The sequence below is a fragment of the Lepidochelys kempii genome, chromosome 17 (genome assembly GCF_965140285.1).
Source record: "Lepidochelys kempii isolate rLepKem1 chromosome 17, rLepKem1.hap1, whole genome shotgun sequence".
In the NCBI taxonomy this organism is placed as follows: Eukaryota; Metazoa; Chordata; order Testudines; family Cheloniidae; genus Lepidochelys; species Lepidochelys kempii.
Window position 1 is genome coordinate 6036742 of NC_136396.1, and position 20798 is coordinate 6057539.

Here is a 20798-nt window from a genome sequence, read left to right on the forward strand (position 1 = left end):
CAGATGGTCCCGGGCCCAAAGACCTCGCAATCTAAATATCATTGTGGACTGTGACGTGGGGAAACACCCAAGTAGAATGAAAGTCAGTGCCCTGCAAATTTCAGTTCTGGTTGGAGTGAATCCTCAGCTTAGAAATAAACTGGTCTCTCAGGGAAAAAATAATTCACTGTGGGCCTGATCCAAAACCCAGTGAAATCAATGAGAATGAGAACCTGTAGGAGAATTCCTTTGTAACAATCTGTAAGCACTCTCTCACCCAGACCTGGACACAGAGAACTCATATACATACTTTAAACCTTTAAAAGACAATGGAGTTCCATTCATAAGGATCTAAACTAATAGAAATATTTGTCAGGTCTCCTTTAATGCTCTGTACTAACCTTCTTCAAGAAATATTAATATGTAATCCTTTTTAATAAAGACATTTTTGTAGAGTTACCAGGAGACTACAGATAATAGTCACTAAACGAATTAACAGATCCACTAAAGCTTGTGGTTAGTGTTCTGAAGGAGTAATTCTCATTTTTCATCTGGAACCAGTAGCTGGATGGGTATTGTAGCCTGAATAAATCAGTAATTTTAGTGGATACATAACTGTTGTGTCAGCATTCTGACTCTCAAGTTTAGAAAATATTTTCCACTTTCAAAGAAAGTGTACGTTGCTACCAATCATTTACATGGCATTAGGAAGGAAAGCCCCAAATCTGTCAAAATAATGAGCTTGTTATATCACACACCAGCCTCAGGACACATAAATCAGAGGTTCTGTTGGGCTGATTATCTCTGCATGTAAAGTTTTGAAATACATAAATTAAAGGTCTCACTCTACGAGGAGGGCTTTTACCTTTCAACATAAGTGGCTTAAAATGATTTCTTTAGGATCTGATCAACTCTGTAGGGGAATATCACAGGCACTTGCTCACTTCTCATAGACTCACAGACTTTAAGGTCAGAAGGAACCATCATGATCATCTAGTCTGACCTCCTGCACGTTGCAGGCCCCAGAACCTGACCCACCCCCACGCCCATAATAGACCCCTAATCTCTGGCTAAGCTACTGAAGTCCTCTGAATCCATATTCAACAAGAGTATTTTTCAGTTGAAAAGCCTGATGTAAAACACAGGCATTTCCTGATTAAAAATTGCTCAGAGAGAAAAAAGCATAGCATTAAGGGCTTCCCTGCACTGGGGACTTCTGTACCAATGCAGACACCTAGTGTAGACCTGCTGCACTGATGTACAAGGTCACTTGCACCGGTGCAGTTTATCCTGTGCAAGTCACTTTTTATACTTGTGCAGTGTGTATCAATACAAGGGGCTTTACACTGGTGTAGCTGCACCACCACAAAAGTCCCCGATACAGACAAGATCCACAACTTGTGAATTGACTGAAGTCTACGCTGAAGCACGGGGCAGGGAAGCAGTTCACCCAAGGTCACTCAAGAAATCCGTGGCAGAGCTTGCGACAGAACCCAGCTCTCCAGACTCCTAGCCCTATGCCTCAGCCACAAGACCTTCCTACCTACCTACCCTGGTTCTTGACTAAATAAACTAAAAGTATGAATCTTCCTAATTGTTTGCTCTAAACTGGCAAGGCTGAACTCGCACATCCTCAGTCACCTCAGTGAAGAGCTGCAGAGCGGCGTGCTTATCTGCACGCTGGTTCCCATCCAAAATAAACATTTGCAAATGCCCAAGTGCAGCACACTCCTTCCTCACCCATCTGCAAAGCTCCTGAACAAGGGTCTCGGCAGCGCCTTCTGACAAGCACCTCAACCCGAGACCTCCCCTGGTCGTTGAATAAAGATTTCAGTGTCCAGAGAGGCAAAACACAGGTAGGAGGCTAAAGGGGATAGTTAAAACATATTTAATTAACTCACTCTCTCTCCCCCGCCCCTTCCCCACAGATATCTCAGGGCTCATCCACATGAGAGAGGCATGCTGACTTAACTAAAGGTGCAATTTTAAATTGCTTCGAACTGGTGCAAACTCCTGTGCGGATACCTATTTCGACTCAAACCAGGCTTATTTTTGGTTTAGATTAGGAGTCAGTTTAAACTAAACTGAAGTAAACCACTCAAAATTAAATAAGTCTCCCCACACAGGGGTTTTCAGCAGTTTAAGTTATATCAGCGCAACTTTCTCATTCAGACAAGCCCTTAGACTGTGAATTCTTTCAGACAGGCACTGCCCCTTGTTATGCCTGGACAGTATACTGCGGCCGCTGTTCATAATCCAAAGACTTGACAACAGCAGATAATTTACCAGTGAAAAATTTAGGGACTTGATTATGAGTCTTCCCCCCCTAGTGACAGCAGTGAATGTTTTAGGTGATAAGTTGTTCAATCCGTTAATAGCTCATGGTCAGAATCTGAGCATTTTCAGAGCATACTCTAAGGGCCTGATCCCACAAACCCTGACTACCGCAAGCAATCCTCAGTCATACTTCACTGAGTTCAGTGAGCGAGCTCAATTCTGCAAAGGCTCCAAGTCTTTTTATTACAATTAATCAGTTTACCTAATTAGGCCTCAGGCCTGCACACTCTTCGCTTTATGAACTCAGTGGGACTACTCCTGGCATAAGTTATTTGCAAGATCAAAGTCTTAATCAGTTACTGGAGTGCAGAGAATCAGGGCCTGGATTTACTTCCTAAGGAATTCATTGAGGGGACTGTAAAGGATTTGCCTACTCATTCATTTATTTATAAAGATAGCAGATGTGTGGCTGCCAAGGCCTAGCCGTGCTCAAAGTAAATGATCAGATATGCACTGCACGCCAAACTCCCAATGATGGAAGTCTCTGATGGAGGCTGCAGATGGGAGCAGGGAGCCCAACTATTTTGGAAGGCATCCGATGAAGTGAGCTGTAGCTCACGAAAGCTTATGCTCAAACAAATCTGTTAGTCTCTAAGGTGCCACAAGTCCTCCTTTTCTTTCAACAATTTTTTGTGCTTCACAAGTGTCTGTGATAAGCACTCCTAGAACAGTCTTGTAGGGTTGCCAGTTTTGGTTGGACGTAATCCTGGAGGTTTCATCACATGACATAATCTTTCATGAAAGGTTAATCTTTAATTCCTGGAGACTCCAGGACAATCATGGAGGGTTGGCAACACTATGTGCTTGTGAGAGCCATACACTGGTATACGTGATCTAAGCCTGAAAAAAAAAAAAACACCCCCCAAAACTTAGCTGTGACGTGCATAGACAGGGGAGTTGTAAAGACATTTTTTCCAAAGGATGCGTTTGCCAAAAAAAGGTGAATGCAGAAATGGAGTAGTTAAAAGCAGAGCTATTTTGCAGTAACTTCCTGCCTCCCCCTCAGACAGCCGTCGTTGTCTGCAAGGAGTCTAGAAAAGTTCTGCATGTCAAAGCATGTTATAAAGGGATTACTTACACACAAAAAAAAGCTGCAGTTTAGAGCGGGGTACAATAGCCCTGTAACAGAGATTCTGCAGCAAACAGTGCAGGGCCTTTAGGATTGCTCACTTAACAGTTCACTCTCCATGTGCGGAGATTTGGTGGGACGGTAAGAAACCCTATGTTTACACACCTGGTTGGCACTAGCCGTTTCCCTTGAACTAACAGTGCCAAAGTGGGCTGCTGTTGAGGCCTCTTCCTGGGTCACTCTCTGTGCACCAAAAAGGAAAGTAACTGCAGCATGAGGAAAAAGGCCCGCAGTGGTTTTGAGGTTTTCGGAAAATCAAAAGGAAATGGCAGCTAGCCTTATAGAGCAGGAATAGAAGGCAAACAAGCAGTGTGGGTTTTATGACCTGTTTTTAGGGAGCATAAAGAGAGAGTTTGCGAATACTTAGAGACAAACTCCTAGAAATTAAAAGTGATTATTATTAATTTATACATAGCAGTAGTATCCCTTGACCCCAGTCAAAACTGGTGCCTATGTTGTGCTAGGGACTGTACAAACACACACAAAGTCACTGCCTCTGCCCTGAAGAGCTTATACTCTAAAGGTTGGTCTGTAACGGTACCAATTAAGCTGGGATAAAATAGGCTGTGAATTCAAAGCAGATTAACCCGAGTACGTTAATTTGGAATACAGCACTTTTATTCTGGAATAGGAGCGCGCGCACCTGGAGTTAATCAGGAATCACTATTTCAGAATAGCTCCTGGTGTAGACAAGCCCTGTGAAGTGTCAGTGATGGTGTAACAAATGCAATGAAATATCCTGCATTGCTAGGAAAAGTCTGACTAGCCCAGTACATGGTCCTGCCTTCCTTCATATGCATATAAAAAACAATTAAAAATCTCTAAAGCACCTAAATCCTATTTTCAAAAGTGATTTAAAGTTCTTAAGTGCCTAAGTCCCACTGGGATTTAGAGGCTTTTGAAAATGGGACCTAGGCACCTTTGAAAATTTTACTCCTGGCATTTTTCTTGAGCGTACACTGTACTAAAATCATAGATAAAAGGGCAGTCTTAGAGGACAGATTACATGAGGCGAGAGGGCCAAATCCTGAGCTGGTGTTGATCGTGATTGTAGTCAATGGCACTACGACAACATACACTAGCTGAGGATCTGACCCAGAGAATCTAAACAGAGTCCCCTTCCTATTATGAACGTGTGCTCAGAGTGACAAACAAAACGTTTAATAAATGGGTGAAAAAATTTTAAAAAAAATCACCAACTCAGTCTGTTAAATAAATTGCACAGTTAAAAATGACCAAAAAAAAAAAAAAAGGTCAGGAAAAACAGATGCTGAACGTTCCAACAGTAACACTAGATATCCTGGGGTTTTTTTTTATGACCACAGTGAACGTCCTGTAAGTTTGACAGTATGCATTTTACAACATAAACAGTAATACATTAAAATACACAGTTAACCAGGGGGCGGGATAAAAAATGTGATGTGTGCAAAGCTGTCAAGTTACTGCTGCCACTGAGATCTTAATTTTGGCATTTTCCAAAGATGACATTTTTAGCCATGCAATCTTTAGCATAGTTGCTTGCATTTAATTTCCATGGTGTTTTTTTCCCTAAAAAAAAAAAAAGAGTGGGGGGGGAGAAAGCCTGCGCTTAATAATGTAAGCATTTAAATGGTCCTGATTAGTCTTTGAAGTTCACACACATTTCATTGGGGTCAATAGGTTGGAGAAGGGGGTCAAGTTCCCAACTTTGCTTGACTGTTTTCTGTAAAGCTGGGTTATCAAGGCATCACATTGTGATGGCTGGGATCTTTGCAGCATTGAAATTTAGAAATGGGAAGATAGTTCGAATTTGCATAAAGTCATAAAAGGCATCAAAAATTCTGGACAGACCCTAAAATTACTGGATCTGCACTATTTTGGGGACTTACAGCATTCTGCTTTCCCTATGTTAATGCAAAGTGGATTTGCTTATTCAGGGTTTTGTTTTGTTTTAGAATTTTATTGTGTTACTATTTGACTTATACAATCTCCCTATGCAGAGTGTCCCATCAGCAACCCTTATTTCTGCTCCAGCCACTCAGGGAAATGTGCAAAATTTGACTGCACAAAGAGCTTCGTTAGGTTCTGTTGAAATCTTGCATGCCATAGATCTGATCCAAATGCACTGAAGTCATTGGAAAGGCTGCTGTTGACTTCAACGGGCTTTGGGAAAGACCCCCAGATCAGTATGTTTAAAAGTCATTTCTCTCTCCAAGTGAGTTGTAACTTTTGTATATTTCAGGACAACTATATTAATAAGAGAACTTGATTTTGGGGTGGGGGCAGGCTGTTTGGTTTTTTTCCTCACCATAGGATGCTCTGAAATGCAAAGCATTAGCATTAGTCTCTGCACCCATTGAAGTTAATGGCAAAACTCTTATTGACTTAAATGGGAACAGAGTTACGCCTTGGGGCCAGGATTTAACCCTTCGGGGCAGATCCTTGTGTGATGTAGTTTATACAATTAACATTGTGCATAGCTTATGATTGTGACGCTATGACCGTTTACCCCAGCTGAAGCTCTGCCGTTTAGCATATGGCTAAATGCTCAGTTTGATCAAGACAGGTCCACTTCCCCTTCACTTTGCAAGCCTATCGGCATCCCCCACACTGCCCCTCCCAACACCACCAGCATTTCAAGGAGCAGCAGGTAAAAATCATGTGTTATTATGCAAAGCAAATGCTCGGACCTGCATTGCTAAGTGCCTGAGACCACTGAAATTAAAAGAATTCTACAAATCCTAAAAATCTAACCTTACTAGTTCGAGTCAATGTTGTTTATTTGTACGTGTCCTTCAACTTGCAAAGTGAAAACTAGACTAGTCAGTATGTTGTATTTACCTACGCGGGCGCACACATGGCTGGCAGTCTGGAAAGGCCAGTGTTCTAAGCTATTAAATGTATTGTGGTCGATAACAGTATACTTCCCAGTCCGACATCTGCAATACACAGGAATTAAGAGTTTCCAAATAAACCACTCCATCTTTTATAGGAGTGCCGAAGCCAGCTTGGAAAATGACGATCTTATGTAACCTGTTTCTGAGTACTCTGCATACCGTACGCATCAAAGGCTTTGGCTGAAACATCTGAAACCACTGACTTGAAAATTCCATAGCGGAGAGTAGAAGCCCAATAGCGCTACGCAGATGAATAACTGAACAAGTCACACACGGCACTTCAAGAGGCCAGTGCAAGGCACTAAAGCAGTTAGTGGGGAGTGCTTGATCTGGTATCATTACAACATCCTCATTCTCAGTTACCTAATAGAATAAAGGAAATGCTACTAATAATTATAAAAAAATTAATGAATTAGAGGCCACTCCTAAGTGGAGCCCCAGAGCCAAGCCAGCTTGAAATCTGAGGAAGTTCAGACTCTCATGCAAACTAGGGCTTGCGCCCACCTCTGGCAATAACATTTCCAGAACTTACGTGTCCGAACGGATCGAGGTGATTGTTAGTGAGCTTTAGCTTCTGAAATGACACCAGCTGCCGCATCCAGTGAGCTCCCGTGGCAGGCGAGTCCGGATGAACGTATAACCGCCCGGGCATTGCGGGCTCCGCTTTCCCGGCCACCATCCTGTGAACAAGGCACTCATGGGTTACGTCTTCCTGGCCAATTAGCACTTCAGAGCAATTCATTACCTAACTGAACATGGTAACCCTCTTACAAATCCTGAGCTTTGTATTCTAAGATGGATTTGGACCAGACCGGGTGGCCAGCTGGAGAAACGCAAGAAATTTAGGATGCTGTTGCTGTTTCGTGGGTCTGGGAAGGATGAAGCAAAAAGTGGGGCAAGGAACACAGACCTCTTTTCTCATTTTTGCAGTTCTCATTGCCTGGCCAGGGTTTTACCTGGACACATAGTATTGTAGGAGTGATACTACACGGCAGCCGTATGAGAACTGGCTACGGGCAAGTCCTGTCTTTGCCACTCAGAGGTCTCCGCATGGCTCCACTGTGCAGAGAGGCAGGATCCAGCATCACTCTGGGGTGGAAGGCATTTGGGGAAAGAGTGAAGGGGGCAAATCCAAGGCTGGATCCAGGTAGCAGGGCTACAACAAGTGCAGAGGCTACTGTAGCTCCTAAGGCTGGAATGCCAGCTTGGTAGAAGCTCTTGGGAAGTGACTCCTTCCCCTCCAGCCCCTGTGGAAGCCCAGTTCTCAGGCTGCGGCTGGGACGCAGATTTGTCCTCCCATCCCCCCCCCGCCAGCCACCTTTGTTCACACATCAAAAGTTCCATTAGTTTTCATGGATTTAATGCTCTAATACAGCATGTCACAGCAACTCTCCCCTTGCTGTGTATTGTTCTTATGCTATAAAACACCAGTAAGAGGAGTATTACCAAAAACAGCAGAGCCTTTCCAACAGCAATAACAAATGGAAAGGGAAAACAGTTCTAGTGACGGCCAAAGTTAAATTAAGAGAGTTAACATCATCTAGGACTTAATGGCTAAAGCAAAGAATTTGCCCTGGGTTGCGTAAGGTTCCCGGTGAATACCGCTCCCATCCTACAAGGACTCCAGAAACCAGCATTAGCTCAAAGACAATTAAAAAAACTAGAACAATGCCCTAAAATGTGCATGTAGATTACATTTGTATGGGATATCACTATGAAGAGGTCAATTCCGTTCCCTTCAAAGTCAATGGGAGTTTTGCCATTGACTTAGAAGCAATGCTGACACTTAGTGGAACAGATGAAGTTCCACACAGAGAAAGCAGGAGGGTCCTGGGAAGGGCACAGCATATTTTCAGCAAGGAGAGATTTTCAGGTGACAAGATGCACGAGATTCCCATGGGCAGGAAAGTCGATATTAAACCTGCCTTTCCTGCTGAGTAATCTTGCTCTCATTGAGAGAGGGTGAGAGGAGAGAGAGAAAGCAAAAAAGGAGGGAGGAGGGGGGAATAAAAATAGCTCCAGAACTGGGCTACACTGGATGACCAATTCCGCTTGTCCTCTCTCTTTCTGAGACCACAAAGTCGTCCCATATTTTAACTATCCAACCTCTAGGGGCTGTGACTTCCAACCTGGGGTAGGCCTCAATTCCCACGGGACCTTACCACCACAAGAACTGCAAGATCCCTACTGCTCCTGTGTTTCAAAAATGGCAACAGGAAAGGAGAGCGGGCACTTCAAGAACACTCTGGTGGTGGTGGGTTTGTTATCAATTTATTTATTTTAAAACACATATGATATTTCCAACAGACAATGACATCTCGAGAGTGACAAGAAGTATTTTTGCTCAAAAGACATAAATCCAAGATGGCCACCATCAACCGCCAGCATCAACCTATTGGGACTAGTAGGTGAGGTCAAGAAAAGTCGCACCAGTTTGGATAAATGAGAGAGATTCATCTGGTCTGCCCACAGATCTTCACCTGGTGGCTTTGTGGCTCTTTCCCACAGAAGAAATATAATTAGAGAAGAAATGGTCAACACTCAACCCACTGCAAATCTAAGGCCTCATAGATACATAATTTTTTAAGGCCAGAAGGACCACTACATCGTCTAGTCTAAACTGTATATGACAGGCTGTAGACTTTCATGCCGTTACCCCTGGATTGGCCCCATTGTGTCCGACTAAAGCATATCCTCTAGAAAAGCATCCAGGCTTAATATGAAAATATTAAGTGATGGAGACTCCACCATTTCCCTTAGTAGCTTGTTCGCTGGTTAATTGCCCTCGCTATTAAAAAACTTGTACCTTGTTTCTAATTTGAATTTGTCTGGCTTTAAGTTCCAGCCATTGATTCTTGTTCTGCCTTTCCTGGCTAGGTTAAATAGCACTTTGGTATCTGGTATTTTGTCCCCATGAAGGTCCTTATCGACCATCTCCTCAGTGCTTATTGCAAACAGTTGACACAGATATGAATACTTCTCTTTTGGTAACCCAAGGAAAAAAAACCAAATAGTCTCTTACCATTTGTTGTCACAAAATTTGTACCGGTGATCATCAGCTGGGACAATGTCAATCAGCAGGATGTACTTGGTCTTGGGGTTCATCCCGGTTACCTTAATTTTGTAGCTAGGAAACATCCTCCTTATGAAAAGCAAAGGGTTAATACGTTAGTGCGTAACTTAACACATAGTACAAAATAACGGAACAGCAGAGAGGAGCCCCAAAAGGAGGTTCCAGTGAAAGTCTAAAGTGAAATTCACCCTAAAGACTACGTACCACTTAAGTGTCACTTAAGGCATTTGAATGACATTCATCCCTGTGGAGAGCGAACATGAGGTCTGTGCGCCACTTACGTTCCCCTTCCTCATAACAGAGCAAAAGGGGGACTTACATGGGGTGCAGGCCTTGCATTGACCATTTTTCAGAATTTAATCCCTCATGCATGCTCAGGGCAGTGAGTGGGCCTTTATTCATCGGTGCATTGGGCCTTGTACAGACCCTCTGCCTGAAGGTGATTTTCATCCTAAAAAACTGGGGTATTCACTGATTTGATTTTAAAAGCTACTCAGGATCATCTGGGAATGACTCTGGTTGGCCTAGTGCCTTCCAGAGGGAACACAAAGCATGAGTGCTGGTGACTATGGGTCTGAAAGAGGTAAAGGAACTATCTTACACTGCACACTACACTCCCCCAGTGAAGGAATCTCTGCCTCCCACGGTCAGGTTAACAACGTAAAGGAGACAAGTTCTCTTGGGAAAACTCCTACACACCCAGTTCTGAACTTTGATCAGAAATTATGAACATCCAGCCATTAGACAGCGAGAGTATGTTTGTGCAGCACCTAATACAATGGGGTCATGTTCCATGACAGGGCTCCTAGGTGTGATGGTAATACAAATAATAAATACGACGACTATGGTGAAAAACTTACCTGAGATGGCAGGGGGGGAAAAAAGTGTTACTAATCGATATTGACCCAATATAGAGCCCTGCCTCAGAGACCCCAGGTTTCCTCTCTCCAACGGAGAGGAGCAGATTAAGGGTCAAAGTCTATGCTGATGTAAACAGATGCAGCTCCATTGACTTTACTGTGCATTAACTGAATACGGCAAATACTGTTCAAGAATGGAGCGTCTGACTCAAATTCTCTGCTAGGGTCAGTTGGCGCAGCACCGTTGTAGCCAGTGGAGTTGTGCCAGTTTACACAAGCAGAAAACTCTCTCCCGAAGACGTTACATTACTGAGCAGTATTTACAGTGTGAAAACAAACAACAGCTAGATGTGACAGGGAAATTACTTCATACAGTCACAGTGTAAGCGCTTGCAACCCTTGCTGGTGTGGGTAGCTTTGATCCATGCGAGTACTTCCACTGGTTTCCAGGGGACTAAACACCAAGTAAGCAGTACGGGTTTGCAGGACCATGCATCTTCAATCTTATGAGTAGCTTTTCTGTTGGCTCCATATTACCAAGCCTCTCCCCAGCCAATAAAAACAAGTTACTTGCGCAAACTGGCTCATCACGGTCTTTAAGCAAGAAGACGGAACAATCCAATACATCAACATGCCGGGACGGCTCATTTGTACTAGGAAAAAAACGGGCAAAGCAGATGAAAATATCTATATCCTGAGGCAGCATTGTCACAACCATCGTTAGCAACAACGGGGCAAATCCTGACATCATTACTCTGTCAAAATGTCTAGCAATTTAAATGAGAGTTTAATCTGGATTAATAGCTTGGCCTGGCAGAAAGAGCCCTCCCCCACACTCGGATAGACCCGAGATTTTAAACTCTTTTCTCCCCCTTTTCTCTTTTTAATGAACACGTTTCTTCCCGCCACTAAAAGGGATCGCTGTATGTGTGGCCAAGGAAAGTGACGAGTGCTAGGGACCGCTGAACAATCTGGGCCTGTCAGATGAGCGGTAGTTACTGTCTTTGCCACCATTTTGTAACTGCTCCAGGAGAAGGCAACAAAATGGACCCTGTTAGGATTCATTTGAATTGACTCTTTTAACACCCTGCATAAATTCCAGATATTTATGATGTATTTAGCTGGGACTAAACAGGGGTGGTTTACCAATGTCCATATTTGATTTTCATTCATAAACTCTGCACTCCTCTTAACTTTGTCCTCACACAGGTAAGCACCTGTATAAATACAGTAGGACGTTTCAGGTTGTGAACACAGCCCAATTCACACCGTAAAAAAATTACACAAGGAATCCAAGCCGAATGCCAAGATTTTTTTTTTTAAATTAGGTCTTAAAATTGCATTTAAAAAGGAAATGAAAGAAAAAATGGACATTAAGAAAAATTAGAAAATAGGATTTTGGACAGTTATTGAGATGTACCAGTAAAGGATTCTGTAGAAGTCGGGGTGGTTGTTTTTTTTTAAATAACCTGTAGCTTCTGAAGTTCTTTCTTCCCCAATCATTTCACATACTGTACTACAGCCAAGCTGCTAAAGTAGCCAGACTGATCTACTGTAAATGTTAAGTGCTTTTTTAATGGCATTTAAAATTAAGCTTCAGCATATGGAGTTCATATAGCGTAGACATGCCGGAGTTTATAATGTTCTTTAGTATAGCCCTCTAAAATAAATACAAAGAGGCGAAGTACTACTATAATATACACAGCTGAAATTCCTGAAGGATAACAAATGGGAACGCACATCTGATTGAAGGTGTTGCTTAACTTGCAAACCGTTCAGTATCTAGCAGTGGTAGCATTACACTTGGCAAGTCAACAGATTGAGCCACGGTGGCATCTGCCAACTCTCAGCGTTTGTTTCCAGGGAAAGCATTGAGGCTCAGTGCTTAGTTCTGGCCCTGCATGGGCATTTCATCCTCATTATTAGCTGCTGCATTTTGGCATTAAAAAAATATGCAACTAACATGCTGTCCAGGGACGTGTCACTTTAATTTTCTTAATGAAAACTCTCTCAACCCCTTGGCAAAGTCCAGCTAGTAAACGTCTCTGTGCAATAGGATACAAGCATGGGTCATGTGTTTCTGGTGAGGATACCCGACAAATGGGGGAGCTGGGCCCGAAACTGCAATCGTCTTTTGGTTCCGGAGTTAAAGAGAGAGTGTGTCCGTGTTGTGTAGTGTTGCCCAGGCTCTTACCTGGATGGTCAATTTGAGCGAAAACGAAGGGGAAGCACATCGAGAGGCCTGTGTGCAGAGCACACGCTCTCACAGTGAGGCTATGTAGTCCACTAGCAAGTCTTGGTAAGCATCCAAAAGTTTGCATGCATCGCCGAGATTTCTGCCCGGCGAGATTTGGTTGAGGGCTTGATCCTGCAAACAGTTATGGCTGAACACTGAGCTTATGACTGAGAGTAGCTCCGTTGACGTGTAGCAAGTCTGGCGTTGTCGAGAGATTCTTTTCTGGAACTCTTCCATTTTGCCTGGGCGAGGAATCGCTCGCTGTACGTTACTTTCAGCTCCTGTCCCATCTGAAACCAGGAGCTGCTCGACAGCCACACACACACACAGATACACACACAACGTTGATCACACTTTTCCCAACTGCTGAAAAAGGCTCAGGCTGGATTTGGTTTGAGATCTGGATGAAGATACAGACAGATTATTATTTTAACCCATACTGGACCCCTCAATCATACTGTATTTCGCACTTCGGAAGTGCTTCAGAGTTTGAAAACCATTTACAAACAGGAGCCCAATGGGCAATGCATATACAGGATCCTTGTCTTCATTGGGACTCCTTCCTAGCTCAGTCTGCAGATGAGATGCAGTAATTAATCCTCAGGAACACCTTCCTTGAAGAAGGGAGTTCTATTCCTGCTCATTATGTAGTTATTAAGTAGTTACTTATTAAGTAGTTCTATTCCTGCTTATTATGCATATTACTGAAGCCCTGTGGGCCAGGAACGCATTGTACTCTGTGCTGAGCAAACACAGAACAAAAGGTCGGTTTCTGCCCCACACAGCGTACAGATGGGGGACCTGAGAGAGAGAGGTGAAATGCTTTGTGAATTTACAGCACTGTATAAACTGGCTATTTATAATTCGCCTGAGGCCACAGAATGAATCAGCATCAGACTCGGGATTAGTAGTCCCTGTCCTCACCGTCTTGTGCACAGACCAACTCAATCACGCCTATCTGCCCTAAACACAGATGATTTTTGCTCCATACGACAGTCTGTAGCTGGGAAGCGGTGGAGGGAATCACCAAAGGAAGCCGGATGGGCAGAACTGCCTAGCTGCTGCACTTCACAAAGATCTGGGCAGGAGCCTCAGCCCCAGTGCATTGAAGGAAGTGCAGTTCAAATGTCTCTTTCCGCCTGTGAGCCTTCATGTCCTTTTTAAAAGCTATTAACCAAACAGCTTCCAGCCATTGTTGCAGGCTGCCTGTTCAGTACAAGGCTAATTACTTTGGTTTAAGCTAGTGCTTCCTCGAACAGGCGCCCCGTTAAAAGGGAGATCCCAGGGCATTGCATGACCAGGGCCAGGGCAGTTGTCAATATCATTGCTCCAGAAACAGAAGCAACTGCAGGGCTACCTCCCAAGCCCGTCCCAAACGTCAGGCATCTTGCACCGTGTCGCACGTGGGCCCCCCCCCCCCGCGACTTCCAGAGCCCAAGACCCTTCTTCACTGGCGTAGGAAGAGAGCGCATGCCGGTTTGCTGCTGTTACGAAGCAGCTCCTTGAAAAGTTGGCATAGAGAGAATGGTCACATCCGAAGCTTTCCAGCTGCCCCGGCTTTCACCATGCTCCTGGGCCTCAAAAAGCCCCAACTTTCCACTGCTCTTGTCTCCAAATACGAGGGAGAGAAAGAGATACAGAAAAGTTCGGAGTGAGATGGGTAAGGAAGGGAAGCAGACACCAAATACCGTGTATGTTGCAAAACAGGTAAAGTGGAATGGACACTGCAAGGGCTTGAGAGTCTCATTCACCTTGCGTGATTCAAGAGGTTGCTCTTGCTGTGAGAATACCTCATTTACTACCCTCAGAGATGACTGCTGGGACCGCACCGTCACTTAGAAATCTACCGACCCTTTTCCACACAGCCACCAAATGGTCCTCTGCACAGTATCCACATAGGCAACAAGGTGGGGCCAGCAATGTGTCAGGGATTGGCCATGATAAATAGCATGTACCACCGTAGAAACCACAGAGCCCAGGCAAGAAACATAGCAGAAAGTTAGTGCTGCTTTAAGCAGCTTTGCCCTAGCTGTGGACTCCCTGACCGCCCTAGGAGGGGTCACAGTCTAACTGTAGTCTGGGAAGCCAGTGGTGGGGCTACAGGGACGAAGGAGGAGACTCCTTCCACGCATCTAGCTCCCTAGGGATGGCTTCCGGCTTTCTCATGGGTCTGTTACTTTTTCTTAGCTCTGCTCCCTTCCCACACCGCATCCCCTCCTGTCTGCTGGGTAGGAGAAGGAAGAGCAGTAGAGAAAGCCAAGCCCCTACCCCAAGGCTGTGTGTTATAGGAGTCCTGGATTTCTTGACCTGATTTGTTCCCCTTTATACTTTTTAAAGAAAGCAAAACATGCAATGGGTGTAACCCCCTGGTCAGTGTTTACTATGCATCTCCCTTTGTTTAGGATCCCCAGAGGACATGATCTGTTACAGCCCCGAGCTACAAAACATGGCTTTTTAGTTCAAGCTGTAAAGACTCACATGTTTAGCTGTAGACGTCCCCAGTTCAAGTCCTGCTGTGTCAGCCAGAATGACAACCAACACAAAAGCACATTCGGGCCTAAGGGATCTACCCACGGCCCTGAACCGAAACCCCAGAGCCAACACCTCTGAACTTTGGGATCTCAGCTACCTCCCTACTGCCGCCCTCCTTCTCTATATTGGCAGAATAAAGTCCCAGATCCCAACAGCTCCAGGCTTCGGGAATGTTCACACCCTGTTTGTGTCTCAGGTGCATTCTTACCCCATACGCATTGAGAAGGGACAGTCTAGTCTTCCTGGTGCAGTAGTGATTGTTCTTCCTCTCTATCCCTCCAAAACTCTCCCCAGCTCTAGGAATGGATTTTAAAGGCACATTCCTATTTCCCTCCACAAATTTTGCAGTAGTGGCAAGATGTGCAGAAGTGCCTGCTTTGAAAGGACTGTCGCTGTCATTAGAGCTTGGTGATGAAGAATTAAAGTTGTTTTTATGTTCACATAAGATAGGCATCCTCCACGGAAAAGATGAAGAAAGATGAAGAAAGATAATCTTCTGCCTTATCCCTGGGGGAGTCCAGCACCTTATGTTAAAATACTGTCTTTTTTTTATCTTAATTGCCATCAAGTAATCTGCAGATGGATGTTCTTTGGAGAGGCCTGCAGACAGCAAAAATAGAGTGTGCATTGCTTTGGGGAGTTAAATATGGGGTGGGGGGCTGGCGGGGGCGCAAAACCCACATGAAAAGGTTGGCAGGGCAATAGTACGGCCCCAGCTAAATTCTTCCCTGTGCCACTCTACAGATGAAATGTAACAAAAACAGTAAGAGCAAGAAAAATAAGCAAGCAGCACAATTCTGTAGCCCGCGCAAGCTTTAGAGCTGACGTGCTAGTGAATTATGTGCTCTGATAACGAAGCAGCCTTTGCTTAGCTAAGTTTGTGCTATGCACGTTTTATCTCTACATGATACTCACAAATTGTTTTAAAATGAGCTGTTAGAATAAGCGTCCTTTGTTTATTTATTTATTCTTTTACAGTCCAATCCCTTTTACTAGGCAGCAGTTACTGACGTGAAGCCAAAACTTCTGAAGTTCATACAAAACTTTAATTGGTGTTTAATTGTGTGGTTGGTTGGTTGGTTATGCAGCAGAATGATGAGAGAGACAGAGACAAACTCATTCCTCTAAGGCAGGACGTCCCAGCCTTTAAGGCAGCTGTACTAGTTTAAAAGTTCGGTGGGACCAAACAGTGACCCCGGCATCTATTCAGCTGTGCGGGCCCTATCCCAAAAGGATACGTGTTTGGAAGATGGGGCTTTGGGGACTGGAGCGTATGTATGTTAAAATGGGAGGGGCACAGTTGCAGCGGACCAGTATCTTACTGGTGAGGTAGAAAAGAGGAACCTCGCGTGCCAGTCACACAGGCCTAAAGCAGCAGTCCTGCTACAAGAACTAGTCGTCTGGAAACACTGATGCGAGGCCTGGCTGTCCTTTGCACACTCGCTCCCGAGGCTGGACATACCAAGAAGCTGCATGTGTCTCTCAGCCAGGGACTTCAGATGATGGTTTGGGCTGGACCGGCTCATGAAGTGGCTTCTATGCCACCCTCCCTTCTTAATGACCTTTTTACTCACTAAGAGGCTTGATCTAACCTTCCTTTTCAGGGCAGAGTGTCACCTCAGTGACGCTGCTCGCCTGCTCTTGAGCAAAGATGTCCTCCTTTTCTAACCTCCTGCAGGGACCTGGTGAACAGGAAGTTGTAGTACAATTAGGGAGTGCCGTCACCTCTCACCCCCGCTGAGAAGATGGAATGGAAGCAAGAGACCTGAAGCCTGCAGATGAAGTCTAACCCTGACTGCGTGATGTTCTGGTAGCACCAATTTTTATTTTGCAGTTTTGCAAGGAACTAATTTGTTTGCCAAAGGCCTGATCCAAAGCCCACTGACGTTAATGGGAGTCTTACACCATTGACTCCAGTGGGGTTAGGATTAGGCCCTACCACCATTAGAGGCTGGTTCACAAGACAGCCCAGTTGCCATTAAACATTTAAATCAGTCTTTGCATTTGGGTAAAATGTTCAAAAGCACCTAAGTGCCATTTTCAAAAGGATTCTCACTAAGATTTAGGAGTCTAAAGTGCCGGATTTTCAAATGTATTTAGGCCAGATGGGTACTTAGTGGGGTCTTCAAAAGCACCCATGCGGGAAAAGCACCTAACTCCAATTGATGGGAAAATCTGGCCCCACATGCCTTTTGAAAAAATAGGACTTAGACACTTGTGAAAATTTTACACTTAGTCTTTATTGTCCAGAAGACAAACTAATGGTGGGTAGATACTTCAAGAACCAAATTCTTCTTTAAAAGAAGATCTTTTAATAATCTTTCCTTATTCTTCTATTTTCCCCTCCTTTGTGACAAATATTTCCCATATCAACATAAAGCATCTTTAAAAATGTTTTCCAGGGGTAAATTAATACAAATTTGGTCATGTCAACTATTTCTTTAAGGTTTTTTTTTTTATATGGCATTTCCTTTTTGATAGATTCTTGCTTTCAGAAAATACTTTGAAGAGATCAAAGAGTTTTTCAACAGGGTCCCATTTTCCCAGTGAATCCTAACCCTCCAGTCCCTTATTTCTCTTATCACCCACGCCACTCCGCAATGACGCTCTGTATACAAAGTAAGAGCAGTTAGCTTTGAAGTGCTGGATTAGCCCATGCCAGATCCTTGCCTCAGAATAACAAACAATACAGGTTCAACAGGAGTTCTCATCAGTAGTTCATTTTTCAGCCCCAAATTCACTGTCACTAACACAAGCAACATTGAACTCACAGTCTATGGACAGATAGGAGAGATTTATCTGGTGGCAGGACCATGACCCAACGACGAGGGGGTCAGACAGTTAGGGAATTTTTCTAGTTTGGCAAAGGGAGGTTATATTTAAATTTTTCTGGCTAACTCATCTAAGTTTTAAATAAAACATTGTTTCTCACACTCCTGAGAACTTGGTTAACTATGCAGTTGCTTTAATGATCTAGTATCATTTCCTCTTCTTGCCCCATAGCAAATTAAAACGGAGACAAACTTCTTGCAAGAAGATGCTTTACCTCCAGTTTGATTTTCCCCCATGAAAGCTTAAACGCTTCCAGCATTCCTTTATAAAGGTCCAAACCATAATGGAGGATGGATGAGCTAAAATTAGATTAAGTTTTCTGAAGCATAAAGAGCAAAGTACAAAGGTAACTCAAAGAAATTGCACAAGAATGAGGGCAGTTAACAACTCTGTGCTGGTTCCTAATGATTTTAACTGTTCTTCTAAAGAAAGCCAACTTTCTCCTTGGTAGAACTCCATTAGCGTTACACCCTCTGTAGGAGCCATTAGGAGGAGGAAAAATGGATCTGGTCCATAATGTTGACTACTCTGATGGCTTACAGTATTTGATTTAGTTCCTCAACATGGATTGGATCCTAATGGGTCCAGCATGAGAGGATCTGTAGCTTCTGTGCCATTCAAGGCAAAGGCAACCACGCAGTCCAGGTACTAGAGACCGGCCCTGCCAGGGATTATTAACATGAGAATGATCTAAAAGTGAACGGAAAATGCTTTGGAAACATATTTAACTATTAACATCCCAAATCATTAAGAGAAAATAGAAGGGAGACTCAAATATATTAGTCCCTCACTTCCCTGACTTGTTCCAAGTTCAAGAAACTCTATGTTCCCTGTTGGAGTTGTTGACATCTCTAGCAACAGAGCCAAAAGCGATTGGATCCTGCTTTCGTTCCCACTGATTTCACTGGGAGCAAGATCTTACCTACAAAGGGTATTTGCAGAACTCTGAATTTACGGCTCGGTAGGTCAAACATTCTTTGAATTACTAATTTATTTCCAAGTTCTAAATGGATGGTTCCCGTTCCATACCTGATCTGGTTTGCTTTTTTAAACATAAAGCTTTGGGCTGAACTTTTCAAAAGTGCCTGAAGTGATTCTGGACACACAATTCCCTTTCATTTTAATGGGAACTGGGCATCCATATCTCCTAGCTGAAAATCTTAACAAAAATTCACCAGCTTAATCTAAAGTGTGAATTTAAACCAATTTAGTTAAACTGGTGCAAACCTTAAACCAGGGGTATTTCAGTTTACCTTAAATCGATTGTGAACACGTTTAAGCTAAACTGAAATAAGCCACTCAAACCAAAATCTAAAAAAAAAAAAAAAAATCACACAGAGGTTTGCAAGTTTTCCACGTACACTGGGGTGAAAGTTGTTCTGTGCAGTATGTTGTAAGAAGGTTCTTAGAGGACCTTAAAACAAATGTCCCTCAATCCACATGCAGTTTTTAAGAGATGTTACAGTAAAGATTGAGGCTGGCTCTGTATCCATTTATACACGGTGTTGTGGTCTGAACCCCACCCCATGGTTACAAACCCATCATAATCATTTGGATGTTCGTCACTGTAGAGAAATTGACATATTAATTTAGAGTTAGGTCTCCACAGGAAGGGGGTCAGATGCTCTGCGGATTGGCATTCCCTGCTGATTAGTAATAAACCTGTCTTAACACTGCCTATGGAGTGATGGTGTGCCCATTCACTTGGGCCATGGAACGGTACCGGGAAGAACTGTAAAGATCAGTGCCTCAGGGGGATAAAAACCCCTAAAATTAGAGGACAGACAGATCTGGAAAAGGGTGAAAGGGGAGAAGAAATCCTGAAACCAATGGGACTACTCACATGAATAAAGACTACTTGAACGAATGAGGGTTTGGAGGGTCAAACCCATTGGAGAATTGAGACAGAAACCGATTTGAGCCACAAAGATAGCTACAACTACAGGACTAGCCTAATTCAGGACAGAGCCTGGGGACAGAAAAGAAAAGAAAAGCAACTTATAATTAAGTTGTACAATTTGCTTTGGGTATAAATTGCTCCCTCATATTAAATTTGTGACTATTACATGCCTTAAATACAAACAAAGAGAATGTAAGTGCCTTAAGAGATGAGTGTATTAATCTGCAGCACCCTTTAAAAATGTACATACGGTGATACATACTGTAGAGCAAGTGTATATAAGAAAGAGGAACACACACACACTTATTTTCAAGGCAACAATGTTTGGGATTATCTTTCTGTTGGGAAAAGTGCTTTTATCTTTCTGAAAAATTGTATTGTATCAATACATCTGAACATCTAAAGCTATCATTTAGAGTTGAATACCCGGTTTAAATCATTTCACGCACAATAATAGGCCATAATGCTGCAAAAAGAACCACCTTGGCAGATTGCTCCACATCCCCTTTGCGTTCCCTGGGTCTCCGTGCAAGTACAGTGTTCCACTTCAGTGCTCCTCTTTGCAGGATCAGGACTGTGGTGAAAGCCATTGAAGGCAGTGGGCTTGTGTGTATGTAAGGGCAGCATTTGACCCACTGTGCAGTCAAACATACTAATTTTACATTGAATAAAATGCAAATCTTGAATTTTTTACATTAAAAAAAGGACAATGAATTTTACTTTAAATTTCTGTCATTTCTTTAGGCCTAATCATGAATTTGTACACACCCAAAATGCCTGGGAATTGCAAGTGTGCAAGGAATGCAGGGCAGGCTTCTTAATTGTTGTGTTATGTTTAATGTGTTCCTTTAAGACAATACAAATTACGTAGAAGAACAAACCTTTCATGACAAAAGGTATTGATTTGCATACCCCGCAAAACACGAAACATGAAAAGTTGTGCTATTTTATGTACAAAGGAGGCGAATGGTTTTGCACAAAGTTCAGGGAACTTTGCTCACAAACTTTTTATCTTTTGATGATCCTTTTAATATAAAGGAATCT

The 20798-nt window shown here is 43.4% G+C and overlaps 1 protein-coding gene across 1 annotated transcript in view; it reads right to left on the reverse strand.

Annotated features, from left to right (window-relative positions):
* TBX4 (T-box transcription factor 4) overlaps positions 1-20798 on the reverse strand; it is a 51744-nt gene that overhangs the window by 23605 nt on the left and 7341 nt on the right. Inside the window, exons 3-4 of the mRNA XM_073315563.1 lie at positions 9344-9463; positions 6854-7001 (exon numbers count right to left, since the gene is read on the reverse strand). Of these exons, the coding sequence (XP_073171664.1) occupies positions 6854-7001; positions 9344-9463 (268 nt within the window). The remainder of the gene's footprint in view (positions 1-6853; positions 7002-9343; positions 9464-20798) is intronic.